Source organism: Tenebrio molitor, chromosome 1 (assembly GCF_963966145.1).
Source record: "Tenebrio molitor chromosome 1, icTenMoli1.1, whole genome shotgun sequence".
Classification (NCBI taxonomy): Eukaryota; Metazoa; Arthropoda; class Insecta; order Coleoptera; family Tenebrionidae; genus Tenebrio; species Tenebrio molitor.
In genome coordinates, this window is record NC_091046.1 from 6,366,497 (window position 1) to 6,394,372 (window position 27,876).

The 27,876-nt window shown below is 34.5% G+C and overlaps 1 protein-coding gene across 2 annotated transcripts in view; it reads right to left on the reverse strand.

Moving 5' to 3' along the window:
• Positions 1-24,899: 24,899 nt before the first annotated feature.
• The window catches only part of LOC138128683 (glutamate receptor ionotropic, kainate 2-like), a 229,656-nt gene continuing 226,679 nt past the window's right edge, over positions 24,900-27,876 (reverse strand). Inside the window, exon 16 of one of the 2 annotated variants that reach the window (XM_069044893.1) lies at positions 24,900-27,759. In XM_069044893.1, the coding sequence (XP_068900994.1) occupies positions 27,655-27,759 (105 nt within the window). In that variant the 3' untranslated portion in view covers positions 24,900-27,654. The remainder of the gene's footprint in view (positions 27,760-27,876) is intronic. The other variant, XM_069044897.1, reaches the window with a different exon arrangement.

The following is a 27,876-nucleotide window of genomic DNA, read 5'->3' on the forward strand; positions in this document are numbered from 1 at the left end:
TGCCGTCATTATCATGGTTTGGTAACAGTTGGTCTCCCTAAATAAAATCTTAAATTTACTTAAGCTTTTACGTTGTTATCGAATCTTGAATTCGTTTTTAAATTAATTGTTTGTAAAAATAGAGATGGTCTGCATTATGGTAAACTAAAATGAGTCAAAGATATTTTAAAAATAGTCAAACATAATTTCTTTTAGAATGGTTGGATTGCCGGTTGGATTTATAAAAAAAAAATTCCTGAATAAATATTTTTTTTAAATGTTGAGCCTACAGTTGTTAAGAGCTATATTTTTAATTAAAAAAGCAACTTTCCATTAAATACTTTTCAAAACTGACCAGAACTGTAATTCAAAACTGACCGGAACTGTAAACGTGAAAATGGCGCATATTAATAAATAACAATTTTTTGGCTTTCTAATTATGTATCTACATGGTCAAAAAATTTAAAATAAATAAAAACTTTAATTTAATTTTTTTTGGAAAATGCTATCGTGTGTTCCAATAAAAACTCACTCGCAGTATGCCATGACTATAGAGATAGATAGACTGGTCATGTCGATTTTAGGATCATTGGAAGTAGTTCATTTGTTACTTATAAATTTTCATCATATTGTGAGTTGTGACAGATAACCTATAAATTTACTTTAGTAGTTTATTTCACATCTGGTACTAAGACATACTTCATTTTTGTCATGGCTTGCTGCGAGTGAGTTTTTTGTGGAACACACGATATCATTCATGATTAGTGCGATTCTGTTTCAAAATTTAGCAATATTGTTATTGAAAAACATTGATTTTGCATAGATCCAACCAATCAATAGCTTCATATCATAGCAACTACAACCTTGTTATATAGCAATATTTATAAACGAACAACCTAAAAATAAGAAAAACGACAAATGGTGGATGCGCCGGGCTAATGGTGTTTTATACAGCGTGATCAACAATGACTGAGTCAGTTGGCAATGAAACAGTTGAAAAGCGTTGGTATTTTTTTGTCTCACAATTGGCACTGACCCGATGTTTTAACTTGACACGACATTAAAAAAAAAGTAAGTTATGTCGGTTATGTTTATGCTATTACAAAAATTAACCTTTGATGGTAAATGTCAAATTTGCCTTTGTCAACGCTGTCAAAGCTGACAACCGGAAATGCGTTTAGGTTACAGTGGTATCAAAATCATTCAAATTTTCATTGTTACCAACAGATTCAGTCATTCTTGATCACGTTGTATGAATGAGTTAAATTTGGTGTCGAAGTTGGCGTTGAAGAGTCGATTGTGAATGAACCACATTGATGTTTCAAATTGCAGATTAAAAACACAAACAACACAAAAAGTGAGGTTAGATTTAAACAGCTGATCAGAGTTGTAATCCGGTGGTGTATTCACAATCGACTCTTCAATGCCAACTTCGGCGGCAAATTTAAAAAAACACCCGTTATAGTGTAATATATCATTTATAAATCATATTTGAATATTCCCTACACTGCTTAGCTATTTTACTAATTTATTATAAAAACACACTTTTACTTTACACATGTTATGGCTAGATTGGATAAAGTACACACAAATACATATTTAAGTGTAAAATCTTTTAAGAACTACACATAAATTATTTGGAAAATTTTAAATCAGGTGGTTAATTAATAAGAGTAAATTAAATTTCTGTTTAAAATAATGATCTTAAATCTAATAAGCTCTGCAGGGTGTCTCAAAATTCGCGAATTCCGAATTCAGAGCATTGTAGAGGATCACTTCAGTAGTCCAAATATGGAAAAAAAATCGGGGTTCCCCCCACAAAGATACATCGGTCTGAAGGTGCAGTCTTTAAACTGCGTTTTCTTCAAATACAGACTGAAAAGTTCAGTGTTTATTGTTATTTATGGTGTAGATGTTGGTGAAAAATAATAACGTAAAACAATTTTTTGAAGAATAGCTTTACTTTGGAGTAAAACAATTTTAAATTTTTGTAATTTTTCTTAAAAATGGAACGGCAACGTAGCTATAGTCGTTTTCAATGACATCCATGCTGCCAGTATGACAGTATGTTGGCATCACTTACTGTTTCAGTTTAGTAATTTTGAATTTCCTGATTTGGTAATTTACCTTCACGCGGCAAATTCAAATTGTTATCTATGATTTCCGACAAAGCTAAGCAAATATGTAGTCTGATGCAGATTCCGAGGATGACTTAGTTTAACCATGTTTTACACTATGTTGAAGACTGAGTTTTATTGTTTGTTGTTGATGTTTCACGAAATATAAATTTTCTTTTACCATAACCTCAATTTCTTGTTTGACATTTTTTTACTAGGATTTTCTTATACTCTGAATACTGGTTATGAATGTGTATGTACGATCTGCAACAACATATTAAAAACGACACTGACAGCACGGATGTCATTGAAAACGACTATAGAATAGTATTTTGTTACTGTGGATATGCAGGCAGCTATGAACTGAACAAAATTAAAGTGCTTATATGTTCTTCAGGAAGAGCGAATTTTTTTTTCTAAGTATTTGCGAGCTCCACCGGGTCCTTTCCTACCACGCTCTGAATTCAGAATTGGCCAATTTTGAAACACCCTGTATATTTCTAGATAATTAAATATTTCTAAATATTCCTTGCCTTATTTATCCTTCTTGATATTCCTCGCTTTATTTATCCTTGTTTATCATTTACTGTTTTTTTGAATGTTGTTTTAGTTTCATTTTACGTCACCCTAACAAAATAATGAGAAGAATAATGGAGCCCATGTTGTCCTATTGTCCCAGTGTTCGTTGTATTCAATTAGCTGGGGACCTCAACATAGAGCACCAAAGCCATGGTCGAATTGATGTTATTCGTATCCCACCTCCACCCGGCGGCACGGCAATTTTGCCGGAGTACATACACTATTACGGATAATACTATCAAGTAATAGTGCAGTGCTTATCAACATAATTATCGGCGTCTCGCCTCCACATTTTGACTTTTTTGTGTTTTATGTTCTGTGTCAATGTTAAGGAATTTCCTCACGATGTGACATGAGTATAATAATATACCTTTTTGAATTTCAACCACCAATGTGTTCTCTAAGTCCAAAATTTTTAAATTTTTAAAAAGAGATTGCGGTACTATTCCTGTTGCTGAAATTATAAATGGTAAAATCGAAATTTTTTCTAAACACCAAAGATTTCTCATAGCAACGGAGAGTTCTAAATATTTATTAATTTTTGTATTATATGTCTGTGTTATATTGTGTGAATTTGGAACAGCTATATCTAAAAGATATGCTTGCTTTTGTTGTTTATTTAAAATAATAATGTCTGGTCTGTTATGCTGAATGTGAATGTCAGTTAAAACTGTGCGATCAAAATATAATTTGTAATTGTCATTTTCTAAACAACTTTCTGGTTTATTCATTCTATTCATTTATTTACTGCGTAATCTTCAAAGTCAAGTCAAAAAGCATCCATTAAATTCACTCATTTATTTATAAGTTTTGTTTGGACCAAACTCTACCAAAACACGTTTCCTTGTTAAATAAAATTTATGTCAAGTGTATTCAATCGTTTTATTTAAATAATTCGTACTAAGTTCCGACCTCTCGAAGAACCTAAATTAAACAACAGAAAAAAACATAAAAATACAATGTAGGATCAGTTGGTTTTTCTTTACAAACAAGTTTTGTTTAGTTTTTTCTTGGCAACAATATCATCTGAGGAGAAAACGAGAAAACTCCAAACTACGAAGCGTTGCAATAACAATTTTTACACCGACATAAAAATTCAGTGGTTCTTTAATAACTTCTGTCAAATTTCTTTTTTATTCAATCGCAGTTTTAGCTTTTTGATATTCAGGGTGTATCTGAAATACGTGTGTTAATTTTAACCAGTGGAAGAACTCGCCAATTTATGAAACTTTTCTCTATAATATTTTACAAAATTCGCAAAAGTTTTCCAAGATTTTTTGCCCCCAATTTTTACCAAACGAGTCGTTTTATGTAATTAACTAGGCTCTATTTTTGTAACCGTAAGGATTTTAATTTTGATTATTTAATTTTTTTCTACATATAACAATGTAACATTTTTGACAAGGCTCCGTTTCCATAACTACAGAAAATTTTCGCCCTTACCCATAGGCGGGTGTACATTTTCATGGCTAACTTATTCCAAATTTTAAATCAGTTAGTAACCTTTCCTTTAACAAGTTCTGCTTTGTGTTAAAATTAACACATGCATTTTAGAAACATCCTGTATATAGGAACAATTACTATAATTAATTTTTTTCAAAGCTAGACAATATTCTTTCCGCAAAATGTGTGTTCCTATCTTTGAAACAACAATAAAAACTATATGAAACGACATCTAAAACATTTTTATGAGAGGCATGATTAAACTCGTAGAATAGTCCTGAATTCTTGACGAGGAAACGTATGTTCTTTGATTTTGAATTGAACGGTTCAAATCCAATTTAATAACCTCCAGACACTACCACTTTTTTATTTAGAGCACTGCTCCAACTGTAACCGAAATTGCGATCTCGACCGAAATGCAAACACCTCGACTTTTCCACCTAATTTCATGTTAAAACCGAGCTTTTCCGTACAATTTATTCATTGCATGGTAAAATATCGCATCCGCCTAACTTTATAATTGATTTTTAAATTTGAACTTTTCCATTCACTCTGGATGAAAAGCATGCACTCTCTTTGTACTATTTGCGTCGACTCGGTATTTTTAACGGAGCTTTTTTATTAAACGGTTGCCTGTTGCATTATTGCCAGAAAGCCTCTTAGCCATCATCAGTTGCATACAAACTACGTACTTAAACGTAATATTCAGTCGTTGGATCGGATCATATCTCCTTAAAGCTCTCATTTTCGATCATCCCGTACGCTGCGGCGAATTACGTTCACCGGAAAAAATGAATAAAATATAAACCCATTTGGTGTTGTCATTTCTATTCCAAAGTTTAAATTAGATGTGAAGCGTGTCGCTATTTGTCGCGCAAATGCAGATCGACTCTTTTACGACAACAGCTACACTTTCACCACTCTCTCCTTTCTTTTCATTTTTCATCTGTCCCTTTTACTTTATTTTTTTATCACCTGTCGTCGCTCTGTCACAAATTTGCAAGAGATTAAGTTGCCATTGGTCATCACTGTTTAGTATTCCGTCCGTCGGCGACTTGGCAAGTTTTGCGGCAACCATCAATACAGGACTAGGGTCGCATTCAAATTGAACCAATCTGCGCCGATAATATACAATCTAATAATTTAATTATAAGGGCACATGTCGAATGTTAGATTTAACGTTTGCATTGTAGTTGTCAATAACGTGATTATCTGCCAGATAAAACCAGTCAGGAGTAGTCGCTGTATTGAACATGTCAAGATAAATCTGACATAACTGCAAACGTGAAAATTATTACGTCCGTAAGTTACCCCAGTAGGTGGCAGCGTAATACCATCATCGAATTTGAATAAATCATTAAGTTCCCTTCAGTAAGGCAACTAGAAGGTGGACTTCTCGATATGTGAGATATTCGTTGTGTGGTCCGAGGGGACCAATGCGGTTCATTATGAGTGGGAGATCATCCCGTATAATGCCCGGTTTGTATGCCCAATCAATGCCGCACTTTAGTGTTATCGTTTAGTGGTCGCCACGCGACTATAAAAATAATTTACAACTCGACCAAAAGTCATGGGATCTGCTAGTCCATAAGAAAAGATAACATGCCTGGACCGGGAGGATTTATTTTTATTTGGTTCGGGCACGAATTTATGTACGCAGGGTTTTAATTGACTTTTTTACGACTGCGAAACGCAGCTTTCAACTGCAGGTTTAATTGTTGATACAAGTTCACTGTTTGGTTTTCATTTCGCTAATTTGGCTAATTACGTAATACAGCATGCCGGTCGAGTTTTGCAATAGTAAAAAATGTTATGTGACTCAGTGGAAATTATTTTTAATTATGTTTTCTGTGCAAATGATGAACATGTTTGCTTTTGAATCGTGCAAGTTCTGAAAAGTTACAAGCATGGAAATGAAAACGCTGTGAACGGTTTTCGGTGAAACACAATGGAAATGTTTCATATATTTGATTGTAATAATAAAAAAAGTATTCTTAGAGAGCATCAGTATAATTGGTAGCGAAAATAACGGGACAAGAAAATTTTCCTAATGTAAATTTGGTTTTGTCTATTTGTCAATTAATTAGTTGACAAAAGCTATCAAATAATTTTTTTTGTTCGACACTGTCAGAATTTGAGAATTTTCTCCTATGTGAACGGATTTTGATAAATGTCACAACTTGTCAAAACGAAACGTCAAGCTAACTTTAAAGGTTTTAAGCGAGGCCCAATTTACACACAAACTCGTCAAATAAACTACTAGTAAAAATGTCATTAAATTTTGACCATAATTCTAACCTATCTCTCGAAAGAAGGTTTCACGCTATGTAAAATTGTAAAAATGTGTTAATTTGATTCTGACAGTTCCCGTTTTTTTGCAACCAACTGTACATTGTTCATTTTATATTGTTGACGTATTCTGATGACGCAAGCCAGACAGCGTGTGACGTCACGAGGAAGGCAAAACCTCAAAATTTGTTTATATTTTCAGAAAGTATCAAATACGATGTTTTAATCATTCTTATCAAAGATTGAAAATTGTAAGATAAGCAAAAGTTTTGTGGCAAGTATATATAATAATTTCGGTTGATACCAGCGTATTTACTGTTCATCAAACGTCGCAGAAAACGTTGAAACCTGTTTGGTATTTTTATACCCTATCAACATTTTCTTGATTGTAAGTCGTTGTAAGTACAATTAGTTGAAAAAATATTTGCTGCACATAAAATTAAGATGTAAGAAGTATAGTCCATTCATTTTAAATCTTGGGTAAAGTTGTAAACTCAAAACGCCGTAAATTACGAAAGCGGCAAGTTTTCATTGTGTGGGTACTGTAAAGTAGTAATCCCTCTGTTCACATAAAATTGGTACCACGTCGTACTTTCACCATCTTATCGACGAGCAAAAGAAAGAGACCTTAAAGTATCCGCAAATAAAAAAAAATTAAAACACATTTTGCGATCAGTGACCAAAAAAATGTTAAGAGATTGTTGATTTTGTATTGGGAAATTTTGTATTTGAGAAAGAAGATTACTAAATAAAGAAATAAGAGTAATTAATAAAGTATCCATTACATGTATACTTTAAAGTAAATTAATAAATAAAATAATAAAATACTTACATAAACAAATAGAAAATTAATCGTCATCTGAATCAAATTCACTAGATGATTCACCAGTATTGGCAACAAATATTCCAGCACATTAAGAATAATTTGTTCAGCCTGATAAGTCAAATGACCCAAACCACCTGACATATTGAGTAAAATGAACGCACCTAATTCACTTTACACAACACAAGTTATTTCTTGAACGGTACAACTAAGACTGTAATTGTTTAGTGGCTTAGGGCCGGCCGGTCCTGTATTTTTAAAATTCTGGAAAACCCCATTATTATGTACTTTCTGTCTATGCTTGGGATGTCTTATTATTACCTGCACCCGTCGTATAGATAAGGTAAGCAGAACATATTTATAGTACCTAAAAACAGATGTTTTACCGACGAATGCAAATGTATGTTAAATAATGAGCCACCCAGAACACTCGATATTTGTCTCAAGAAAATCCGCGGATAAATTTAACTACAAGAACGCAATGCCCTCAGAAATTTAATGTTTGGGATGGTATTTTTAATAATCAAATTATTGGGCGATTTTAGTAGTAAATTTAAACACAAACATATTTCGACATTTTGATAAATGTGAATAAAAATGTTTCTAATAACTTGACCATTTAACAAATGTTAAATTTAATCAATTTCTTAATGAAGTAGGTAGGTACATGAAATCACGCAAAAACTATTTTTCATGTTAAATTCCTATGGTCAGGTTTGGTAGTTGACACTCGGTATTGAACACAGTTTTAGATTCACTGAGTTTCGGACAAGTGTCAAAGCAGGCAATAAGTTTTATTACTAAACCCAAGATTTAAAATGAATGGACTATATTTGTTGTGATTTGGTGTTATTTAAATGATTCACAAAGTAAAAATTTCGCAAGAACAATAAATACACAAACTTAACCTCACTTGTAAATTACACATTTTCGCGTCATTAATGGCATTTTACTCCACGAGGCACTAATTGTAAAGCCTAAACACATCGTTGTACTAAAAAAAAGAGTGTTAACCAAAAATCTTATCATTTTTATTAAATTCTGGAGGTTTCATTTGTTCTTCGATGAAGCCTTCACTGTGACGTCACAATCAAAAACAATCTTTGTGTTCTATAGTCTATTTTTTTAATCAAAAAACTATGACCTGTTGATTTAGGTTTGTAAATATAAAATTTTACTAAATTTAGGGAACTTAATGATATCTATTGGCTATACCAGCCTACGTCTTGTCATTTTAAATGTCCTTGAAAGTACGCAAACTCGCAGCTAAAATTTGAACGTGTTATTAAAAATGCCTCGCAAAGTAAGACATTTATTAAACTCTTAAATTAGTTGTTATTAACTTTATTAACATGCTGCGCTACTAATATCTCTGATAACCTCAATTTTTATATGATGCGATTTTTCACCCTATGTCAAAAGTGTACAATGTTGTCAGCTCTATTTGGGTGTAAATTGCGGTGTTGTGGTTCTTTGATTAAAAAATAAACTATAGATGGGAATCACGAATGAATCTGCACTCGTCAGTCTGCAGAGTAAAAACACAAACAACCCAAAATGTGAGGTTAGATTTAAACAGCTGATCCGTGATCTGTAACCATGGTGGGTGCGTTCACAATCGATTCTTCAGCGCCAACTTTGACACTTGAACACTTATTGTCACAATTTTATTCTTTATTATAATAAACTACGACAACAAAATAACAATAAAACAACACTCGCTTTTATATAAATACAAAAAGAATCCTGTTGTGCTTTAATTGTACTCGAAAATTAATTGGCCTCCACCTAACAGAAGTATTTAGTTTAATTGTGTGTAATGAGGTTTTCTACTTGTTCCACCTTCCCCATGGAATTAAAGTCAAGGGTCGTTTGCGTTGAAAATCTATTATTTTCGTAAACTTCCTATCCTACGCAACATTCTTCAATCTGCTTTAAGCCGGCATTCCCGACAAAATAAATTACTGCCGTGTGCAACATTTTCAACTATAAAACTCCTATAAATTCTCTGCTTAACAATCAACATTAATACACGGTGCAAAAGTTTGAAATCTGCGTAAAGCTGAAGGCATTTGTTAGCTGGATTATGCGGATAAAGTGTGGCAAAAGCGGAAATGCATCAAAACGTTTTTTTCAAAATGATCGAGAGCCACAAGAAAATGTAAACAGAGTTGGTGGTTCCAAGCTTGCAAAGCTCCAACGTGAATGACACTGCAGTTATTCAACAGATGACTGTCTAAAGTTTTTATTTAATTAGTTAAACAATTTACCTATTTTTGACGTTTTCTTGCTCCACGAATTCAAATCTTTAAGTTATCTGCATTTGCTACTAGTGTTGCAAATTTCTTTTGTTTTACGTGTTGAAAGAAAAATCAATTGGATGAAATCTGGCGGCTTGGCTGGAGGTTCCTGGATATTTTTTCTATTTCACTGCACTGTAAGTTGTTTTTCCATTCGTTTTCTGGTCAAATGATTTCGAGAATATTTTCATAATCTTTAGGAGGCCCAGTTGGGGAGAAAAATATTACATCAGGACGGTATTATCAGATGCTCCCAACTAAGCATTTAACGTGGATTTTAAACTGCCCTCCGTTCTCGTCCTTTATGATTCCTGCGATATTAAACCCGGAGTTTTGATAGAAAAATCCGGCATATGTTCACGACCAGAAAAACATTTCCCCGGTTTCAATAATTCCCGTCGTAGATTTATTTAACGTCTGAAAAATGGAAAATCCTCTGTTCTGAAACTAGCTGATTATTGAGGACAGCCCAGCGTGATTCTTCAACGTCTTGGTCGGCGAGTTTCGATTCGTGTTCCAAGACACAATCCTTTTTCGGATTATTTTAAAGAGCGATCGAGTTTATTTGTACTGTTTGAGCAAACGACCGGAGCAATAGTTATTTCCTCTGATAAATAAATGTTGTTTACGAATTAGGGCACAAAACGGAAAAGACGGAAAAATTATCTTGAGTAAGGAATAAAGTTTTATTTACACATCATTTCACAAGGTTTTTCACTGCGCGACAAATACCCACCATATTTGGCTTGTTTTCCCCCGGTTTGGTTTTATTGCTTTTGGTAAATAGTTAATTTGTGTTCGCAGCGATAATAGTTTAATTTTTTTGTGCGAAAGCTGCATCGGCAAATCTGTTAATTTTCGCAACGCGATTAAAATGTATGAAGCGCATATTATTTTTTAGAGGAAACTACAACGCTGGCTAGCGACTTAATTTACATAATTTAATAATATAATACAATCTGTCAGGCGTAGGCTGCTACTACCGCATAATATGCAAATAACGAAAAATAACAAAACAGAGTTTTTATTACACTCGCCAAATCTTTCTTCGGAGGAAATGTGAAATAAGCCCCGGGATGACAACGACATTTTTATGTTGTTATGTGTGCGTTGCATTGCGAAAATGAGTCCGACTCTGATAATTGTTTCCAGTTTTCTCAAAGAAAATTGGGTCGGGACGCCGCCCTAAACTCGCCCTGATAATCTCCAAGTTAAAAGAAAATCATCTCTTGATAGAAACGACGAAAAAATTTCCAGATGAAATGTAAATATGGAAATGTAATGAAAACGAGACTTTAAATGGATGGGGCGATCCATCTGAAGAGATTTTGTTGCCTTTAACCGCGTACGGTGGGCTGCAAAAAATATTCTTGATCGGTTAGAAGCTTAGTACTAATCGAACATCCATTTAATGGAATACGGTCATTTAGAATTCTTCGAACAAATGTACGTTTGCTTAAAATAATCTAATCAAGTACCATTCGAGCTTTGTTTACGATTAATTTATTCAAACTTCCAGCAGAGCGATTTAAATCGATTCAAATTTGGCCATATTTCTTTAACACTTGTCACATTTGATACTTTTAGTCCCCATATAACATGTTATCATAAATTAATTGATAAACTCAAGGTGCTTTGTTATTGTTAGAAAATGTCACTCCCACAAAACTGATATACTTATTTATTTCACTATACAGAGTATTTCACGAGTGATAATGAGCCCGACGGAATTGAAAATGCAACCCACAATACATTTGCAAAGAAAACCTGGATAAGGACGCGGAGAATATCCAGGTTTGCTTTGCAAATGTATTGTGGGTTGCGTTTTCAATTCCGTCGGGCTCATTATCACTCATGAAATACACTGTATGTTCCATAAAATATTGACTTGAAAATATTGAAAATATTTTTGCAGAAAGAAAACCTTTTCTTGTTGAAATAATGTCTAGTACATTTATTCAAGCTCAATACAGAGTGATGGATGAGAAATAAAGTTTACTAAACCGCCGAAGGTTAGGGAAGGTAAGAAAGAAGACTGACTTCGACTTAGTCCAATATCTGATAAAGAGGGTTCGAACAAAACTGCCAACAATTGGGAAAGTTTAACAGTTTTATAGTGATTTTTATAGAACTTTTAAGTTTGGTTTTATGTTCAATGTGATTTTATCGAATTATAAATTCTTATTATTTTAAACCCATCCGTTATAAGAGTGTTGAATAATAACAAGACAATGTTTTCATCTCAGTCAGGACTTATGTTATGACAAATACCAAACAATTTCTTAATCATTTATGACAAATGACATACATAATTCAATTTTTAGAGCTGCTATTGTACTTGTTTTTTTAATACATAGATGATAGAGTGTTTTATTTTGTACTACGGGGTTTTCGATTCCTGATTACATGATCTTCTAACATATAACAGCAATTCCAAAAAAATAAAAATAAATAGTTGTATTCCTATCCCCCACCCTTTTCCTTCTCTGTTCTTTCCCTTCCCCTCGCTTCCTCAAAGCTATTTTGAGATGGTCCGACTCTACTCACTCTCCTATTTTGAATTCTTCTACTCTTTCCCATGCTTCTTCTTTCACTATTCCGTAATCTATCACTGTTTCCCTCCTGTTACCTATATAGGTCCATTCCTCTTCTTCGTCCCCTTGTTTGCTCCCCTTCAATAGTTCCCATCCATTTTCTTCGATCCATTCATCAGTCACTTCCCCTCTGCATTTTCCACCTTATCTGTGGATTTTCTTTTCCCATCCCCCCTCTCCTCTTCCCAATTTCATGCTTCTCTTTCTCCTGTGCTGCCATTGAAGTCCCCTCTCAAGAGTATACGATCTTCCCTGTTTTCTTTCATTGCATCTTCGACACGTCTTCTTGTTGTCTTCATCTCTTTACTGTATATTGTCATTATTTTTTCTTTCCATGCATCCTTCTTCTTCTCCCTTTTCTTGTCGCTTTTCTTTAATCCCTAATTTCACCCCTGTTATTATTCCCCCGGTAGCTCTTCTCCTTTCCTCTTCTCTTTTTGTCCCTTGACCTTCCCATTTGTACTCTTTCGGTAGCAATTTTCCCCTTTGTGTTTCTTTTCCGTTTTCTTTGTCCATTTACATTTTTATTCACCTTCTTTTACACCTTTTCTCGCCGATTAATCTTCTCTTCTTCTCTCCTTTTTCTAAAAATGTTTCTTCAGTTTCTCCCCTCTTTCCTCCCATATAAACCATTCCCCGTTTATCTGTATCTTCCTGTATCCTATTTTCACCCTTTTTCCTCTAGCTCTGTCTTTTATAGCCACCTCACTTCTTTTATGTTTTTTTCTTTCTTTCAAATTACTCTTATTTAGCATAATGTTCTTCTGCTCTCAACTTTCTATATTTGCCAGCATCATCTTATCTTTATTTATTTTAAATGTTTCCTTCGTTCACTTTCACGCCTATCTCCCTTTCTAACTATTCTTCCACCTCCCTCTCTATATTTCTTCTTATTCTCCCTATTCCGATTATTATAACATTATTCTTCCTCTTTGTTCCAGATTTTCCTCTATCATTTTCATCCTTTTCATCCATCTGCCGCCTCCGCTTGCCATTTTTCTTTTCTTCCTCTCATATCCACTCTCACTGCCGCTAATTCTTTTCTTAGCTCCACCTTCTCCTCTCTCACTGCCGCCAATTCCTTTCTTAGTACTTTGTTCTCCTCTCTTGTTCCCGCGGTAACCTCTGTTATCTATCTAATCATGGTTTTCATTTTCTTATCTATTTCCTTGCTTTTATTTCCTTCTTCGCTGGGGATCTTCCCGTTCTGGAGCTCTTTCTGAATGAGTTCGTGCCTTCTTCAGATGTCCTACCCTCTTCTCTTTCTCTCTTGCTGCTTTCTTTCCTTACTTTCGGCGATTTCGGCATGCCCTCTCTTTCTTAACCGCTGCCTTCTGCTTATCACCTCTCACTCACTCGTCGTTGTTTGCGTTAGTAATCTCTGCACTTTTTCTAAACACGCGTGCTCACTATCGTTGCCAGATCAGGAATTTTGTTGTTTTTTTCATAACTGCATGGAGAAAATTTATAAAATAAAGAAGAGCAACATTTTACATTCGTAAGAATGCGTAATTTATCAGCTTTATTGCCAAACGCGACGCCGCTGGTAAGCAGATTTTTCGATCAAATGTCAAACAAACGTCAATTTTAAAGCAACGGTGTTATCGTTAACCTTGAAAATAGTTTATGATTTCGGCAAAGTTTACGAACGTTGGCTGTAATTGTAAGCAACAATTATCTCAGAATAAGTAGTAAAATGAGTTTTATCATTGAAGATAAAGCATTAATTATTAATAATTAATTAATTAATTAATAACAGATTTTTTGAGAGATAGACAACCAATAAAATGACTGTGTAGAGTAAGTATACATATGCGTACGATTAAGCTAAGAGAGACGTCTCGAAAAACAAAAGATGAGGTAGCATTCTTGGTTTGTTTTCTTGTTGATCACTCTGCATTATGATTATAAATTTTATTAACCTTGTCAGATCTGCTTTCCTTAAAATACCTAATATATCGTTTTTATTTTACAAATCTTGTATCTACATTATTTGGGCGAGGAGTCGTTTTTATATGTTTATCTCCGCGCCTCAGATTGCACAAATCTTCTTAATTTCGTGTGTTTTATTTCGGATTGTGGCCGCTGTGGTTTTATCAGCAGCGAACAGCCAAACACTTTTACTTTTATAACATCTTTGTCCGTTTATCCAATTTTCTTATACCTATATTTTACATTTCCCACTTCTAACGCATGGTCCCGACCGACGATCTCATTACACCACACTCAAACCTCCCCGATAAATTAATAAAATTTTAATTTCGTCTCATCTTTTCCTTTCTTCGTTCTCTCATTACCTTCTCCGGTCCAGAGCGGTCTATTTTTATTGTGGCATAAATTCCGACAACACTTCAATGTATTATCGCGACGCGAAAACAGAACGCTTCTTCATCAGGGCGAGTTATTAATTTTTCTTCTTTGTCCGGACGTAATTTTTGCTTAAAGGGATTAACTTCTGTCATGTTTTGGGGTTGGTAATTACGTGGGGAATTGTCGTCGAGGCGGGTAGTTGCCCGTTGAGGTGGGCATTATATTCTATAAACGATTTGCGAGATCAAGTGTAAAGATAGGTCATTTCGGCCCAACAGATGATTGGCTGGGGTGAAATAACTCGGTAATGTGCGAAAGGGCTGCAAATTACTACCAAAATTTGCAGAAGGCTTTCAAGTATGAGTTAGTGTCAAGATAAAAAAGTTAAACGTGTCAAGATTAGGTTTTTGGAATGTGTTTGCATTTTTTTTTAATTTCGACGTGAAATTCACTTGGGGTGGATGTTAGATTAGTATCGTGCACGGATCAAGTCAAAATTGCAACTATAAAAAATCCCATTTCAACTTTACGATTATATAAATTCTAGGAAAGGTTATTTAATCAGGAGTGAAGATGCGCCCCTAACCTGTGATATCACAATAAATGTCAAATTAAAAAAACATATTTCAACTTATTCATCCTTTTGATAAAATTTTGAAAATTAGATTTTTATCTGAATGTGGCTGATGTTTTATCGATGAGCGCACATTAACCTTAAATGAAGCGACAATTTTTCGTGATTTACTGGTGCGAAAATTGGTAAAATTATTAATTTTTGAAATATTGCAGGCGCAGTGATTATTTGATATTTTCGTGTCGTTAATAATAATTTAAATAATGTCGTCTGTGCCAGCGTATCATGGAAGTAATGCCTGAAGCGTATTGATTATTTAATGGCGAATGCGGACTAAAATTTGTCCACTCGTAATTGACAAAAATTGATAGATTCTGCATCTATAGGAACTGCATTTCCATTAAAACCAAAATTGATGAAAATAATGCATCAAAATTATTATTATAACGTGCGATCAAAGAAGCCTTTGAGATTTTGGACGTATTTTCAAATCTAGACGTTCAGATGCTCTGGAATCCATGGAAGTATTTTTGGTTGCATATTTGTACCTGTTTCAATTTAAATTTGCAAATTTTTGCCGAAACTCGGCCAAACAGGCAAAAGCGCTGTATGTCCATTCTCCGTTATTGAAAACACTATTACGAAAGTATTCAATGATGGATTTTTGATGTTCTGAAGTAAAAACCATTTTTTTCTACTGGAGTTTGGAAAACTTTAACATTGTAATACTAATTTGAGTTAGGAAAAGTGAAAAATTTCCTACTAAGGGCGGAATAGCTATTTATGTAACCAGTTAGGAAATGCGTTATTTTGTGTAACGAGTGGAATATTTGCGGGATGAGCGCAGCGAGATCCCGCAAAATCACACGAGTTACACAAAATTGCATTTCCAAACGTGTTACATACAAGATTTTTTCTAATTTTGACAAAAAAAAAGTTTTTTCAAACGTTAAACGAAGTAATGAATTTCATTAATAATAAATTATTATTGTGTTAAAATATCAAGTAGGTAAGTAAGCACAGTTATTTTGCTTAAAATCAAAAAATATGACAGTGTCAACTGGTGATACAATAAATTTTTCCTAACCAGTTAGGTAGGAAAGATTTTACTTTTCGTAACCAGTTACGAAAAGTGTGACGTTTCCAAACGTCAATTAATTTTGAAAAGTGTCACTTTATATGTCAAAATTAGAAAAATAATATTTCAACATTAAAAGTTCAATTTTGGTCGTTTCCTGGGATACGTAACGTAAACAGTGGTATTTAATTGAGAGAAAAGCTTAAACGCCTTCACAATTTTTCATTAATAAATTGTTTCTCTATGGTAACGAAAGCAGAACAATTTTGATTTCGCTTTTTAATTTAGAAATAATTGATAGAATATTAAAAATATCCAAATTTTATGTATTTTCCAAACTCCAGTAGAAAAAATCATGTGTGCAATACGTAGGAAATCCATTTTTTCCGTACACGGCATGTTTTTGATCTCGACTATCGTCTCGATCAAAAATCTTATGCCTAATACGGAAAAACATTACATTTCCTAATTTATTGCACAAATAGCTATTGTATGAAAATTTAATTATGTAATAGGGACAGTTTAACATTTATTAGCTGAGCAAAGATACGAAAAATCTGAGATTGTCGAAGTCACAGCCGCCCCATCTCTAAGAAATTGTTGATCGCACGGTATAAACGTGCTCCGTACCATTGCCATCTATTGTCACGAGGGGAAGACCAAACGTCAAAATTTGTTTACATTTTCAGAAAGTATCAAAGCTGGTGTTTTATCATTCTTATCGAAAACTGAAAATTCTGAGATAAACAAAAGCTTGGTGGCAAGTGTATATAAGAATTTCAGTTGCTAGGAGCGTATTTAATTTACTCTCCATCGAACAATTCGAACGTCGCAGAAGACGTTGAAGTTGAAACCTGGTAAGTAACTATTTTTATATCCTATCAATAAGCATTTGTTGTGATTTGGTGTTATTTAAATGATTCACAAAGTAAAAATTACGGGAAAACAATAAATACACAAACATAACCTCACTTGTAAATAACAATTTTCGCGTCATTAATGGCATTTTACTCCACGAGGCAGTAATTGTAAAGCCTAAATACGTCGTTCTACTAAAAAAAAGAGTGCTAACCAAAAATCTTACTATTTTTATTAAATTCGGGAGGTTTAATTCATTTTTCGAAGAAGCCTTTTCTGTGACGTCACGATAAAAAACAATTCTGTGACGTCACGATAAAAAACAATTGCTGCCTTAAGGCTTTGTGTTATAAATGGCAATGGCTGTACACATTGCAAGCCTATTAATGAAATAATTTTTAAGTGTAATTACAAATCAGAAAAAAATTACAATACTTAATTACTATTTCTGACTCTTAATTACAGCTACAGATGATATACAGTGGCGGCCAAAATAAAGTAGGACAATGTTTTTTCGCTAATGTAAATTTGCTTGCCCTTTCTATGGTTACTATGAAAATATTTATTTATTAAAAAAAAAAAAAAAAAAATTTTGTTACACAGTCTAGGACTGGTTTACAAATCTATGAGGGGCATGATGACCAACTCAGTAGACCGGGACCAATGGCTTAACGTGACTTCCGAATCACGAGATAGAATATAGCCTTTTTTTTTTTTTTTTTATTATTTTAAATTTCGCCCTGGGTCGGAATCGAACCCGCGACCCTCGCGTCCCTGAGCCGAAACGGACTCCCTTAGGCTATATTCTGCCTAACCCCGGTTTACCCAACTCAATTTTGGCTAAATTTCTTAATAAGACTTGTCCTACTTTATTTTGGCCGCCACTGTAACTCAGATTCTTATTCAGAATGCTAAATTAAATATTTTAATATTTTTAAATCTTCTAATTTTTCCTTTTGCTCTTTTAAATTTGCGCAGTATATTTAGCTGGATGGAACCGTACGTTTAAACCGGAATATCAAAAGCGAAATTAATGTTTCATTAGGTTTGGGGATTTCCAGAGCTTCGTACGGTCTCCCATTCTTTTTGTAGGGTAGGGGACAAACTTTTTGCGTCCTTAAAAATGTAAACATTCATACTTCTACAGCAATATTAAACAGCAACTTCAGATATTAAAAACTACTTAAAACCACGACAGGAATAGACAAAAACAATGTAGATAAAAAGTACATATTGGAACGAATGATTTGTTTTTTATTTTGAATTATTGAGAATTTAAAGCAAAATAATAATCACTTGAATTCTTGTAGTACCCTCTTGCGTAAGTCCTAATCACGTTTCTGTCATTGCAAATAATTTCCGGTATAACAGTCCTATTTCAAAATTTGCTTTAGGAGACCAAAACCAGAAAATAACCAATCGGCTCTGTTTGTATTAGCGACGCAGAAAACTGAAAACTTTAAATCTCATAACAAATATATTGATGATCTCCCCGTTGATTTATATTTGTGCTACAAATCATATTTCTGTCGCTGTACTAAAATTTATTTTAGCAGTTTCTTTTCTGAACCTTGCTGCGAAATGAGCATAGGGTCGGCATGCAGGTCACGCGGTCTTCATATAATCAGCCCCAGAACAGCCGTGTTCCAGACGACGGTCTTCATATCAACACATACCTACTACATACATGACATTCGACAAATAGAAAAAATCACCCGGAATTTCATCCCGGACTCGGAGTCGAAGGCTTTTAAATAATATCTAATGGCACCATTGAATTTTACGTCTTTTTCACCGCGAACCCTGACCTGAATATCGATTTCTCACCCTATGTCACACAATCAAAAATGAAGTAGGTAGCACCAAACAAGTCTGCGCAATTAGGAATGCACGTCTTTGCTAGAGTCGCCCGCGCCCACTCTTCCGAGTGATTAATTCGTTTTTTTGGGGTTTGAAGATCAACGTAAAAATTATTGTGTCTGGGAAGAATGATAATTTTTTGGGTCTCAGTGGAAAAGCTTTGGCAATATTATTAGCATTCATGTATGATAAGCAACATATCCATCAGGGGAATACGTGGCCGGAAACCCGATCGAAACTAATATTATTATAATGCAGGTTAAAGCTTCGACGCTTATGGATTTTTCCTCAGTTTCTGGACTAATCAAACAATTTTTTCCGGCCGGCCACTCCACAATAAAGGGGCGATAACAAAAAGTAATGAAGCTGTAAAACGCCGGTCCGGTGCCGTGCTAAATTCCGCCGATTTTAATGAAGCAATAGCTGTAATAAATTCGGTAGTGTGATGTGAACTCGATCTGAAAGCTCGTATTTTAGGAGATTAAAGAGAATTTATTGGCCGATGTTACGACAAAAATACAAAAAGTAAACCGAGGGAAGAATTCATCTAAACTCATTTGCTTTCTATTTTATCTTACGAAACACGTACATCCTCAAATCCTTCTCAAAAAGGAACTATGGCTGACTCACAGGATTTAAGGAAGATAAGTGGCAAGATTTACATGTCATATTCCTATTTAAAAGCGGTATTTATTACGGAAATCTCTTAAGGTTGCATCAAAAGCTGTCCGGTTTCGAAAATTTGTCTAGCAAACTGTTGTGTGTTGCCGTTTGTGAATACAAAGTGTGCGACTGTTGAATTAATCCGAGCTGGTGCAAGAGGCGAGACACTTTTACTCGAGTGAGCAGCTAAGGCTTTTAGTTTTCAGATTCGTTTGCAAAGAAAACATTAAAAATGATCGGTGAAAATGTCATATCTAGTTTGAATCGTTTTAATTAAAATTAAAATATGTACAATGAAAATGTAGTTTCGTTTGTGAATACAGCTCCTACAATTAATGCAGGAGTACATTTCTATGCCTTTTATGTAAATTAATGTAATTAATTTTTGTTATTACAGTTTTATTTAATTAATATTTTGAAATATTTCGTGCCGTAAGCTTTAATTAAAAAAAATCATAGATTTCACATTTTTAGAGTTTTTAAAACACCACATTTTGTTTATTGTTGACTTAGAGAAAATTTTAACTGAAGAGTAAAAATCCTGTCTTTAAGAGGACTCGAGAAGAATCTTTAAGAGAGAAGAGCCTTTAATTGGTTTAGTGTTAAATTTAACCAGTTAAATAGGTTAACCGGTTAATTTTTTTGACTCGTTTCGCTGTTTAGCTATTTAACCAAGTTAACATCTTTAAGAGCTTAAACCAGTTAAACCTACGATAATAATTACAGGGTTATTATAAATGATTGTAGTCCAAGTAGGCGTAAAAACTAAATGTAAAATTTATGGTTGCCGCTGCATATAAAAAAATTGGTGCAAAACAACTCAATATTTTTAGAATTGGTTGCATAAAACAACTCAATATTTTTGGATTCAATCATTAATTTAAAAAAAATAAATAAAACCCCCATCACCGCACTTTTCACATAAAAAATGACAATGACAGTTCACATAAAAGCGGCAAAAATTTCATAACATGGGCATGGCCTGCTTCGATTACAATTATTTATAATAATCCTTTACAATAAAGCACAAACAAGTTTCTGACAATTTTAAAATTCTATTTTCTCATTTATCAAATGATTATTTATAGCTTCCTCGTTACCGTTCTAATTATTACCTACTTTATATTTAGCAGTTTTGTTTACTCTTACTTATGAGTCGTTAACAATATTTTCCTGCTTTGAGCCTTTTTATACCAATTAGGTATAACATTACATTAGGTACTTCTATTTTGATTTTTTATTTTTCTATTTTTAGACTTCCTCGTAGTGAATTGATTTTTACTACCACCCATTCACATTTATTTTTATTCTTAATTCCTATTCTTCCTTACCTTTCTTTTTCCTGTTTTCTCATAATTATGTAGTTGTTTTTTATTATTATGTTCACCATTGAATTTAAATTATTATTCTATTTTATTTAATTCTTATTTAATTAATATACAAGATGATCCACGAGTAATAATGAACTTAACAAAATTTGTAATGCAACCAACAATATATCTCCCCTATAATTTTTTAGTTTGCGTTTTTATTGATTATTCTACATAATGATTTTGATTACATTCGACAAATGTCATGTCGGGCATGTTGACTATGTTTTATAAAATTAAAATATTTTTATTTTCAAATCCACATAATCGGTGCAAATGTAATGTTGGCTGCATCACAAATTTCGTTAGGCTCATTATTACTCGTGAATCACCCTGTATATATATTATTATATTCATTTTATTATTTATTCTTCTGAAATAATAAATAAATGGAAAATGTTTCTTTAATCTCTTGTACTACTATTTTCATTACTTGCTGTTTTTCTATTATTTTCCCTTTCTGCAGGTAGGTACGTCGTATTACTTAATAATTATTACAACTTATGGCCTTCTCGATTATTTTCTTTTATTTTTACCAAAGTAATCTGTTTTCTATCTATCTGTTTCAATCTTAAAATTCCCTTGTATTATCATTATTTTATTTCGATTTACTTTTTACTATTTTCTCTCAAATTTTGCTGTTTTCTTTCCTGTACAGATAGTTGCGAATAAAATGGGAAAAGAAAATTTTCCTAATGTAAATTTGGTTTTGTCCATTTGTCAATTAATTGTCTAATTAACAATACCTATCAAATGATTTCTAAAAATGTCATTGAATTTTGACAATACATATGTACTGTCGCGAGCAAAACATTTTGGTCGTCAATGTCATTTCAAAATTTGGTTAGGTTGTCACAAATTTAAAAAATTTCCCTGCCTGATTATGCCCAAGTCAACAAAGTGTCAAAAAAATGAGAACAAAATGACAATTAATGTCAAACAACATGATGATAGGTTGTGACATTTACGACTGTTTTACAATGGAGCATTTTCGATTGCGTCAAAGAATGACCTTGACGACCAAAATTTATTGCTCGCGACTGTAATTCTAACCTATATCTCGTAAGAAGGTTTCACACTATGAAAAAATTGAAAAATGTGTCAGTTTTATTCTGACAGTTCCCGTTTTTTGTGCAACCAACTGTATTAGCATCAATTTGGTCTTTGTCTTTTATCGATATCTTTCCTATTTCGCTAGGATTTTTATTACATATTTTTTTCTTGCTTATACATTTTTCTTTACTGCTATGCAACTTCTGTTTTTATTTAAATTGTTGTTATACAACTCAAGACGTACTTTATTGGTATTTTTATTTTTATTTTATTATTGTTCTAACCATATTCCTTCCTCTCTTTTGAGATTCATTTTTCAATTTTATCACTTCATATTGCTTTTTTTATTTTTTATATTTTATTCTGTACTTTCCTTCTCAATTCCGCAGTATTTTATAATTTTCGACATTTTTACCCATTTTGACTTTTTCAACACTTTCTTCCTCCCATCCCCCCCAAATTAAAATAATGAACAAAACGCCCAAGAATTTCTGGAACACACAAATATTTTTACTGAAACCGTCTACTCCACTTTTATCAAACACGTTTCTTATTCATTACCGACAATTAAATGCACCCAAGTCGCCGACCTGCTAGTAAATTTATTATAAAAAATTATTGTTGCGTTCCCATTTATTTTCGCAAGAAAGGAGAAAATACATTTGCGTGGACGGTGAGTCTTGCATTCAAACGAGCTAATTCTTTTCACCTGCGCCATTACGGCCGTCTAAATGTTAAAGAACAGTAGATAAGGTACTTTTAATGATGTATTCATTCAGACATTTTAAATGTAAAAACTCCGACGCTCTTAATAAGAACATTTTTGCGCCACCTACAAAAAACTACCCTTCATAATAATTATTGCAAATGTAATCAAAATAATTCAACACTTTATTTTTCAACCAGCATTAGGATTAGTGTTTAGTTAATAATTTAATCACCAGAGTTGTACGGAAAAGCCGCTGAAATTTAAATTAAGCTTATTCCAACTGTTTTTACTATCAGGCGTCAACAGGATTACGAAATTGTGCTTTTACGATTCCCGTTTCCCGTTTTGTTGTGCCAATATCTATTTTGATGTATCCTGTTATTTTTACACAATTTCGCACAATACAAACATTTTATCATCAAAAACCTTCTTACAGCTGAACTCAAACCGATTATCATCATCATATATTTTTTGTGCAACCGTACGCGAAACGAGCACCTAAAACATCCTCGAGATTGTCCTGCTCGGTCGCAAGTGGCCTCGGCGACAATTTTTCTCTCGGTACGTTAAAGAATGATTTCGCGGCCTTGATATACAACAAATAACTATTTTGGTCTTCTATTCTCTCATTCGTCCTTGCTGGACAAAATAATGGAAACTATTAAAAACTGATGAGATGACCCATTGTTATATCCCGTTTAGTAGCAAATAAAAATCATGGCCGATTTATGGCCTCTTAAATAAAATACGATAGATTAAACTTACCTTTGATGGGTATTTTGCGAGCTGCCCCCACTCCACAGAATAGTCGAAGAGAAAACTAAAAAATAAGAACCCTGCGGGGTGGTGTTCCACAAAAGGACTCGATTGTTCCTGAAAACAAGGAATTACCCGGAAGTTTAAAAACCGTTGTTGTTGTCTCGTCGTGATCCTTGACCAGGACGAAAACAGCGTCTAGATCGATCCTCGACGAAATCAGCAACATAATTAGGATATTCACATTGTGTTGATGCGAATTCAGTCGGAACGAGTTGATGGCTGAATTTTATCTGGTAAACAGCCCCCTTGGGCAATTTCCCGGCACGCGCCCCTGGATCACAGACTTGCTAACTCAATCTAGGACATCGTTTGTCTGCGTCCGTCCAACACTTGATTACATCTCAACATGTGAGTGTTTTGTGCCTTACCTAAGGACTAAAAGGACATTTGTCCACCAACATTACGCTGAAATCTATTTAGCGTCGCTATTAGCACCGGAAAAACGGCATTGTTGTTCGGGGGCCATCAGCGAAAATAATTTTTCAGGACTCGACGCTTATTGTGCAACTCGGAGTTGGTGTCTCTCCGGTGAACCCGATGGAGCTGTCGCGCACTGCTTACTCGGCCGGATCCTGTGATATCTCACAATGAGCCTTTAAATTGGGGCCTGGATTTTTATTTGCGGAGATCGCGTGGGCGGAATTGCGGGTCGTTGAAATGTTGCCAAGAAAATAGTTTTCAGTGTCAATACAACTCTTCTGTATTGAAAACGGGATCGATAGTGCGAGGGCGTCCTCGATTGGGTTACGAATTAAGCCGGTTACGTCGGGGGTCAGCAAACAATAAAAACTTTCAAGATCAAACGGTTCACCAGTTTGCATCTGATTCCGCATGCGGAACTCCACAACTCAAACAATGGGAATAACATTTGTCTTCTTCGCGGATGAGTTTAATGTGGCAGAAGCGAATTCCTGTTGGCTCACTCGCTAGAACTTATTTAAGCTCTTAACTTGACGAAACACATTAATGACGAGCAAAGCGTTTAATATTTTAATAGCGTTGAATTCGAACAATACAGTTCCAGTTCCGTTTCGTCCCGTCTTTCATGTCGGAGGCGTTGTTTATTTTCATCCGACTCCAGACTTAATAATTCACGACTAGGCATTGTGGGCTTAGTGCGTGCCTAGTCCTCGAGGATCCCCAGATTTGCCTAACGACCAATCACGACACAATCAACCCTCAAACTGACAATTTTTACTACAACACACCAACAACATTTTATCATCCCTCATAAATTAATTCATTTAACATCCTGCAGACCCAGAGAGATGCTAAGTTGGATTCTCTCATGGGCTGTGACCTTGGAAATATCTGCGCGAGGGCGGATGACGATGCTTTCCGGTCGGTTTGTAGCGCGTACTTGAGGCCATATTCGTTGTTTGCGCAGATATGACTCATAGCCCATGAGAAAATCCAAGACCTCTACCCTTAGAGGAAAAGGGATTCCACATGCGACACAATGAAAAAGCTCTAACAATAAGTATTTTCAAAATTTATTCAAGTACTAATCAATTTCAATAAACAATTCTTAGATTACAATAAAATAGATAAGTTACAACTTTAACGAAATTTGTTAAATGACAAATGTCTTAATAATATTAGAGTCGTAAGAATACATGAGTAACAATTCTTAAAATAATAAATACGATGTAACAGTTTCCATTTTGATATTTAACACAAATTTAACATTTCGTTAACATTGATAAGTGTTTGTTTGAATAAAAGTTTTAACAAGAATTTTGATTGTTACATTAAACGTTAATAAAGATTTATCAATTGTGACTAATGAGAAATCAACAACAACAACAACGTGAAAATATAATGGACGGAAATTATTTAAATTAATGAACTGTGTTAAAGTGAATTTGCAATTTTGACGGATAAGGATACAGAACAAATTGTAATGACTTCGTTAGTGTTAGAGAATGACAGATCACGTGATTTAATAATTTTTATTTTGCTTATGGCGATTATGCCGTTAGAGGCGCCACGGTTGACAGATATCACCTGATTGAAAGTCATACTCGCGCTCGACCCTGCTTAGGTTTGTTTTTTAAAATAAGTTATTGGCTTTAAGTGGTTTTAGGGTTTTTGTGATCGCTACACAAAATTTTAACTTATTTAGGCAACACCAGAAAGCAGATGTGTTGTGGAAGTCGAAGAAGTGTTGCGTGCGAAGTTGTTAATTTCATTGTGATATTTCACACATTTTATGTTATGTTTTTGTATTTTCTACAGACCCTCATATAATTAGATGAAGGTTTTCCCATTAATAAAGCACCTTCTCATGGTTTCCTTCTTTCTACCTGATCTTTAGAACCAAAAACATTTTCGATAAAAATATTTTGCTTTTACGCCACAACGTGTAAATAAAAGGAAACATGTTTCTGGTTCTTTTTTTCCCCACGTGTTACAGCCAAAAACATAACAATTTGTTTTGTTTTAAAAACACAAACCGCTGAAATAGCCACCGACTTGCGTATGACTTTGCCCAGTTCACAAAATTCTCACCAGATGTCTCACTGATAAATGGATTCGCGAGTTGCTCGTTTCGTCAGTTGAAAGCAGCGAGCTTTGAAAATTTTAAAGAGCAATAAAATGTCGCAGTGACGTATAAATTTTAATCAAGTGCACCAAAGAGAGGAAAAATATTTTAATTTCGTGTTGAAATATCTGCAGTAAAAGCATTGGGTGTTTATTTATTTTATTTTTTGGGAAAAGCTGGATTGGCTGGCTCATTTTCGTGAAATATTTCCGGGCTTAAACTGCAAATGAAGTTTGAGCAGTCTCTGGGGAAATAAAATCTTACATCGTCCACAATTTAGGAGGCTCGACCCGGCCGGATATGTAATTAATTACTGGTCTAACCGGAGCCGCCGGAGTATAAAATAAATCAATTAAATAAAATATTTACCGAAAAACATGTGTCGGCCCGGAATCCCGGATCCGCTCGGCGATATTTTCCTATTAAATAATGTGTCCCCGACGGCGAGCTTCGTTTTGCAAACGTAACAACTCCGGCCGTCCATAAAAAGCTCTTTAAGATACTTTATGGGCGAACAATTTGTAAGTTAGTGTGAAGTTTTAAGAATAGATGACACATAAAAAATTAAAGCTTTGCCAAAAAATCTTTATAGACCATTTACTCCGATGCCGGAACACCAACGAATTTGGTTATACGTGACTTGTGTTGTCAAGATGTGGGGCAATTTTGGGCTAGGAGGGTCGATGTTAAAAATACCATTTATGCAAAAGGGGAGGAAAGAGAGCAAATCATGCTGTCGCCGGCATAGATTGGATTTTTCCTTGCAAATGTAATTTCAATTTTAATGTGTTTCAGGAGGCTGGTCTAGTTCAATTTGCTTTTCGCGAACGGCTGAAATGGCCTTTCGGGGCACCATTCAGTCTCTAGAAAAATTCCAATTTGGAAAATAATCCTGTAAAAGCCTAAAAATAAATAAATCCTTCAGAACGATTCAACTCGAAAAATAATCGTGTCGAATACCGCACGTACACATAAAACATTGAATTTCTTTTTAAAGCCCAAGTTTGAAACTGTTGTATTTAAAATCTTAAAAAGGAAATTTGTAGTTTAGTACTTTTAAATTTTTTGTTAAAAGATGAAACCACACGATTTAAAAATTCGCGCGGTTTAAACCAGTTTTTAAAACATCGGCGATTTTAAACTGCTTCGACAGCAAACCGTACAAACGTCAAGATCGCGTCCTTATTTTAGTCGCCCTAGTGACGTCACTGTCGGTGGGTTGGTATGATCTGTCAGTCTGTAACAGTAACATTTTGTTTCGCTAGAACGGAACGTCAATCGATAAAAATCCCTAACAATTTTTTAAATTGGTACAAACATCAGTCCATTTATTTGATTTAATTTACAAATTTCTACCTATATATCACAAAGTGGTGGTCCTACTTACGATGGCGTCTGGCAGTGTCCTCGTCACTACGTCTGGGTTGTTCGGACTACCAATATCACAATCGAACTTCCACAGTATTTTATCGGGGACGTCCTGATGGAGCCCGCTTTGAACAACGTCACAAGCATCGCGACAAAATCCGGAGTTCCGGCCCAGAGTGGCGCTCTTCTTGGCCAAGTCGGGGCACTGCGGCGTGGCCCGGTAGTTGAGTGTGGCCGCCTTCTGGGGCCTGGAGTTGGAGGGGCCCCCGCAGCAGTCCCTGATGGCGCTGGAGGTGCACGTGAAGGTCGACGTACCCCCAGCGTTAAGTCGCCGCTAAGTGTCCACGTCGTAGGTGATCGGCGACTTCTTCATGTCCATCATGGGCAGGATGACGCCCTCCTGAAAGCAGCCGACCCTGTAGGCGGTCCTGAATTTAAATCGAAAAACGGTTTTTGACATCGAAGGGCTGGAGAGGGGGAACCCGATTTTCTGATTAATCGGGGGGCTTATGACAGACACTCCATCTGAAATTTTTAATATGAAA